At 49.7% G+C, this 5,797-nt stretch overlaps 1 protein-coding gene across 2 annotated transcripts; it reads right to left on the bottom strand.

Annotated features, from left to right (window-relative positions):
* Window positions 1-1,666: 1,666 nt before the first annotated feature.
* LOC100281374 (uncharacterized) lies at window positions 1,667-3,392 on the bottom strand. Of its 2 annotated transcripts, XM_008660345.4 has the most exons (2): window positions 3,131-3,392; window positions 1,667-2,911 (listed from the first exon to the last, which is right to left on the bottom strand). In XM_008660345.4, exon 2 carries the CDS (start codon window positions 2,885-2,887, stop codon window positions 1,793-1,795), a length of 1,095 nt encoding a protein of 364 aa, XP_008658567.1. In that variant the 5' UTR covers window positions 2,888-2,911; window positions 3,131-3,392; the 3' UTR covers window positions 1,667-1,792. The 2 variants fall into 2 exon arrangements, with proteins under 2 accessions (XP_008658567.1, NP_001147764.1); NM_001154292.2 differs by having other exon boundaries at window positions 1,709-3,363.
* Window positions 3,393-5,797: the final 2,405 nt, after the last annotated feature.

The raw sequence follows: 5,797 nt of genomic DNA on the forward strand, positions 1-5,797 counted from the left end.
CAGTGTTTGGTTGGATCTGTTGAAGTGTATAAGTGGATTGGCTACCTTCTCCCATCAGCTTAAGCTTTTGGGTTGAATTGGTTAGTGCGTCCATTGTAACATGGTATCAGAGCCAGAGGTCTTGAGTTCGAATCCTAGCAGAGGCTTTATTTGTGCCTCCACCCATTTATTTCCACGTTTGCGCCTTTCTCTCTGGCTGCGTTTGCGCCCTTCTCTCTGGCTGCACGTGAGTGGGGGTGTTGAAGTGTATAAGTGGATTGGCTACCTTCTCCCATCAGCTTAAGCTTTTGGGTTGAATTGGTTAGTGCGCCCATTGTAACAGGATCATTGGAAACTAGAATGAAAATGGAATTGAATCATGGTGGTATCACCGATGGAGCAAGTGATTTCGTGCTTTGTTTGGTTGTCAGGTTGCACCGGTGGGGAGAGTGGAGAGAGTTGCGTAATGGTCTCACTCCAGGAAATGGGTGGTGTCAAATTTACACATGTCGGTAACAAATCTCACCATCATTTGATTACAGTGAACCTAAAACAAACAGAAACTAATGTTATTGGATACCCTTGTTAATGGTTTACATAGTAAAATGGACCAACCAAACAACACGTAAGTTGTAACTGATTACATCCACGATTGTGCTACTAGTCAGGAGTAGCATTATGATGAGTTGGTGTTACTTCCACAATTGTCGAAGAAGATCAATTTGCAGGGAGTTTGGCTCCCATGTAAGACTCCCTGTATGTATTATATGCTTGGCCAATGCCATTGCAACACCTGACCTATGGTTAGGACTAAGGTCCATAAATTGGATCAACACTCCGTTTATATAGACAAAACTGAAAAACTAATTATGTCATGCCGGACCAGCATATCATGCCTAGGAATTAGCCCGAACACGACATGGTTTACAGGCCTAGCTGGCCAGGAAATGATGAATTGTGGGCCATACTGGGCCTTTTTGGGCCATACTCCAGGCCACCCAGTAGACCTGGTCTGGCCATCTATAATTCTAGGTTCGATTACTATTGCGCAAGTATGAATGAATGTTGCTGACACTTCTTTTTGTTCCGAAGAAACTGTTCACACCTGTGCTATTATTATTTGTCCTGACGTCAATCTGATGATAAGATCTAGGCATCTAGCATATGTAGAATTTAGGAAGGCAAAAAAAAAAGGTGAAAGATATTGACATGCATTACTATTCTACTAGCTAGTAGCATGAGTTGGTGATTGGATAACTTCGTTGAAACGTAGGATTAATAATGAGGTGATTTTGCTTTTGAGAAGATCAAGTTGGGGGGGGGGGGGGGGGGGGGGGGGGGACAGATTTACATATCTCTGTTGGAACGGCAGAGCAAAACCACTATAAACTCTTCCATCAATTAGATGGTAAACTAAACTAAGTCTAGATTTGATTAACTCTCAATTTGATTGGATTAACTTGACATTATGTAAAATGTAATGTTCGCACAGCTAGTATGGATGATATATGGATGGACAGGATGGTATATTTATGCCTTGACTTGTTGCAAACCGCAACTGAGGTTTCTGTAAAAGTTTTTTACTACGTGCGAATGGTCATTAACTATCTTTTCTGTAGCATTAGGATAGTTAAGTCTTACCTCTTTTCTCCTAGAAAATACCCATAAACCCATGAGCTGGGACAACGACTAGAAATGAAGCCAAGTTCTCAAATGACAGCCTTCCAGCAATCCACCCTTCCTCAATGGGAAGGAATATAAACTTAAACACCGAATTCATAGAGAGCAGATACAATACAACTACCAATGTTCTTCAGTTCTTCGTTCCACGCACAGCTCTCAGAAGGTCATTCAGAACCAACGGGGAGCTTGTCATCAGATGCTTGTAACCCTCGGTCACCATGACGGCATCAAGGTTTGCAGCGATGAACTCAACACACCAAGCCTTGAGCTTTGGGCAACCGTGCTGCTCTGCCAGCGCCAGAGTCGTCGCTGCTGTCTCCACTGTGGTGCCACCGCAGAGCTTGTCCTCGCACATCGATTTGAGCTTGTCGAGTCCATATCTGTCCGCAGCTGCAAGCAGATGCTGCGCGATGACGTCGCCGTTCTCCTGCCGCTCAAGCTCGGGCACCACGTCGGTGTACATGAAGCGAAGCATGGCCCCGAATACGGCCGCCTCCATGTCCATGATCTCCACCCTCTGCGACTGCGAGTGCGTCTCCTTCATGGGGCCAAAGAACTGGGCCATGAAAACCGGGGACCTCGATGCAAGTATGGCCTTGTGCGCTGCGAAGGACTCACCGCAAACCACCAGCACGACATCGGATCCGGTTCCCTTGCCCAAGAGCTCACCGAGATCATGGTGCAAGGAATGCACGCCCGTCAATCGCCGAATTCGGGGCAAGACGGCGTTAGTCTTTGCTGTATCAGGTTCAGGTAGCTCGGTGACCACCGTGATGGTACATTCGGCAGTGAGAGAGTCGTTCTCGATGACCCGGGCCGCCTCCACAACATTCCTTTTGCGGAGCGGAATCCATCCCGAGCTCTCCTTCGCCCGCTTGAACGCATGAGACATCTGACCTTCCACGTTCCCCATTGAATCGCTGACGCACGCACCGCGTTGATGACCGTAGTTGGTGGAAGGATACAGCAGCCGACATCTGAACGCCGCCTTCACGTCGTTCCGACGCGGCGCGCCGAGGAGGACGAGCCTGAACGCTATCATGTAGCTGCCGTCGACGAGGAGGCTTGGGGTGTAGTGGACCTCCCACTCGTACCCTCCCACGGCCAGCCGCTTGGACGGGAGCGAGTCCGTCCTCGCCATGGATTTGGTAGCCGAGTAGCCGTTGATCTTAAACTGGTGCACGATGCAAGCGGCGTCGGTGAGGTTCGATAAGGAGGATCCCATGGATGGCGTTACGAACTACTTGTGCTGCACGGGCGAGAGACGGGCATGGGCATCAGAAAACAGCAGGAAAATCCGGTAGTGAGAAGCTCACATTACCAGCCCCAAGAATAAGCCTAATCGATCTGAAAAAGTCTCGAGTGGATCCGTTTCAACAAGTGCGACACTAAAAAGAGGTCTCCATTGATTGATCTAACATGTTTCGATTTCGTCTGAAAAACAGGACAGTTGACAGAAGTACAGAACCTGGGGTTTATCTGCTTGCTTCCACTTCTACACTCTCCGATGGCGGCGGGACGGAACCATCAGTGAGGATGGCGGATGGCGTGCGGCCTCACCCTCACCGTCACCAGCGCAGGCGGGGCACGTTCGCTCACCTCGATCTGGTCGGAGGCCTGGGTCTGTTGGTCGTCAACTCGTCAATGGGCGGAAGGAAAGCGTGTGAAATGGGGAAAGCAAGGTGAAAGTGGGCAAAGAACAGGGATGACAACAGATCGATCTGCAACTATATCCAAGGTTGTATTTAATTATATCAGCGGGTAGAAATTCATATCCATGTCTATATCGATCGGGTTTTCGATGGATTTCGGATATCCATCTAATATAATATACACAATCATTTTTAACAATTTAATAGCACGATTAATCAAAATCTTTCCAATTCACAATCATACATAATTAAAAACTTAATAAAATAATTATTATGGGTTGTGGGCTACGATTAGGGACACTAGAGATTGGAATTGATAGTTGTCAGCCAGTTACCAGCAATGCTATAACCTATGGGACATAGAAAGAAGCACGAGGCACAGTGAAGGAAGCCAGCAAGGTGTGAGCAACAAAAATGGGAAGGAGTTGCTGGCGTCAAGGGCGACAACGGGAGGCTCTATGGATGAACCTACAAGCCAAGGTGGGCACGGCAAGGAGCCGTGGAGCACGGAAAAGGATGCCGAATGCAAAATATATTGGGCCACAATGGGCCTTGTAAGCTAATCGTTGTGAGGCCGAGTGGAATGGTAGCCCAGCAGACGTGTCGCAGAGTGCAGCACTCGTGAGATAGTACTTGAGACCTCTGACGAAACTGAATGGGTTATGCAATAACTGAAAAACAACACTACCATTCTCCTGTTCTTCTTCTCCAAGTATCTTCTTCCCTTTCCTTCTCTACCTACTCTCTCGAAGGTTAACATTTGATATCAGAGTAGTTCATCCTGGAGGACCTACCACCAATTCCGGGTCGTCGACCACGCTCGACACCAACCCTAGCCATGGATGCTACGATGCAGCGTGTGCTCGACCAATTGGTGCAGATGGGGGCCAACTGGCGCAGATGGAGGGTCGCCTCACCGATGCGATGGTCGGCCAATGCGGCGACTTAGAGCAGCGGTTCGTCGAGGTTGAGCAGAAGTCGGAGGCACGATTCATCTCTCTCGAGATGGATCTGGCGCAGTTCGATGGCTGGCGTCCGGAGGTCGAGAAGAGGCTCGACAACATTGCGCTAGAAATCTCTTGGGCAAACAAGTTCATGGAACGTGGATCCATGGCATTAGATTTCGCCAAGCCTGGTCTCATTTCCTCCTCGATGGTGGCAATTGGGCGTCCACCTGCTGAAACCCACAGCGTCGATAGGCCTGATGGCACCCGCTTCGATGATTACCACCGGGAGCGTGGGTCTGGGCGAGTTCCACCCCAACCCCATGGCCCGGTCAAGGGTAAACTTCCTGAGTTTTCCCATCCTGATTTTACCGTGCGCAATGAGTTTCACATAGATGTTGAGGGATTTGGGGTTCCTGAGGGAAATCATGAGGGTTGGGGCAACCTGCCACGTGTGAATTTGCCTTGCTTCAACGGAGATAATCCTCAACTGTGGAAATCACTCTGTGAAAATTACTTTGACATGTATGAAGTACATCCAACTAGGTGGATCAGGGTAGCCACTATGCATTTTTTGGGTAGAGCTACAGGATGGCTTCAGTCTATCCAGCGTCGCGTCCATGGTTGGTCGTGGTCTGAATTTTGTTCTCAAATTCAGGACCGCTTCGGGCACGACCAGCACGAGACCTTGATTCACCAGCTATTTCATATCAGGCAATCGGGCTCGGTTGTTGAGTATGTGGAACGATTTTCCATGCTTGTTGATCATTTGTCCACATATGAGTCCCGTGCAGATCTGTTATACTACACTATGGATATGTTTGGTTGCCTGGCCCAGTGCACGGCCAGGCCCATTTGAATCAATGCCGCCATGTTTGGTTGCCTGGCCCATCTTGGGGGGGCCTGGCTGAGATGAGCCCTATGCGATATTGTGGCCAGGCCCATTTTGAACGCAGATATTTCCCTTCACGAGTGAGCCTGGCCGCCGCGGCTCTAGGGTTAACTCACAGTCTCTCCTCTCGCGACTCGCAGCCGCCGCCGCCGCCGCGGCTCTCGCTCTCTCCTCTCGGGTTCACTCGCTCTCGCCTCTCGGGTTCACTCGCAGTCACCGTGCTCCCTCGCTGCCGTCATCTCTCTCGACCCATGGTGACGACACCGTGCCCGCGGACGAGCTCGATCGGCTTCTCTGTCGATCTGCTTCGCTCTCGCCTCTCGGGTTCATCTGCTTCGCTGTCGGCGACGAGAGGTTAGCCCCTTTCTTGGCTGCTCATCTACTTTCATCTGCTTTGTCTTCTCATTTGATTTCATTTGCTTCGCAAGGATCGCTCTCCTACGACCTCGATCGGTTCTCAGCTGCGAGTGAACCCTAGTTGTGTGGTCTCCCTCTTCTCAGGTTTGATCGCTCTCCTACGACCTCGATCTGTTCTCAGCTGCGAGTGAACCCTAGCTGTGTCGTCTCCCTCTTCTCAGGTTAGTACCCCTCTAGATCTTCTCTTCTCGTTTGTCCTCCTAGGTCCCCCGATTACTGATCTGTTGTCT

Source organism: Zea mays, chromosome 9 (assembly GCF_902167145.1).
Source record: "Zea mays cultivar B73 chromosome 9, Zm-B73-REFERENCE-NAM-5.0, whole genome shotgun sequence".
NCBI lineage: Eukaryota > Viridiplantae > Streptophyta > Magnoliopsida > Poales > Poaceae > Zea > Zea mays.

Bases quoted from the DNA above. Each gene is read 5' to 3' on its own strand.
- LOC100281374 (XM_008660345.4), bottom strand. From the start codon at position 2,887: ATGGGATCCTCCTTATCGAACCTCACCGACGCCGCTTGCATCGTGCAC.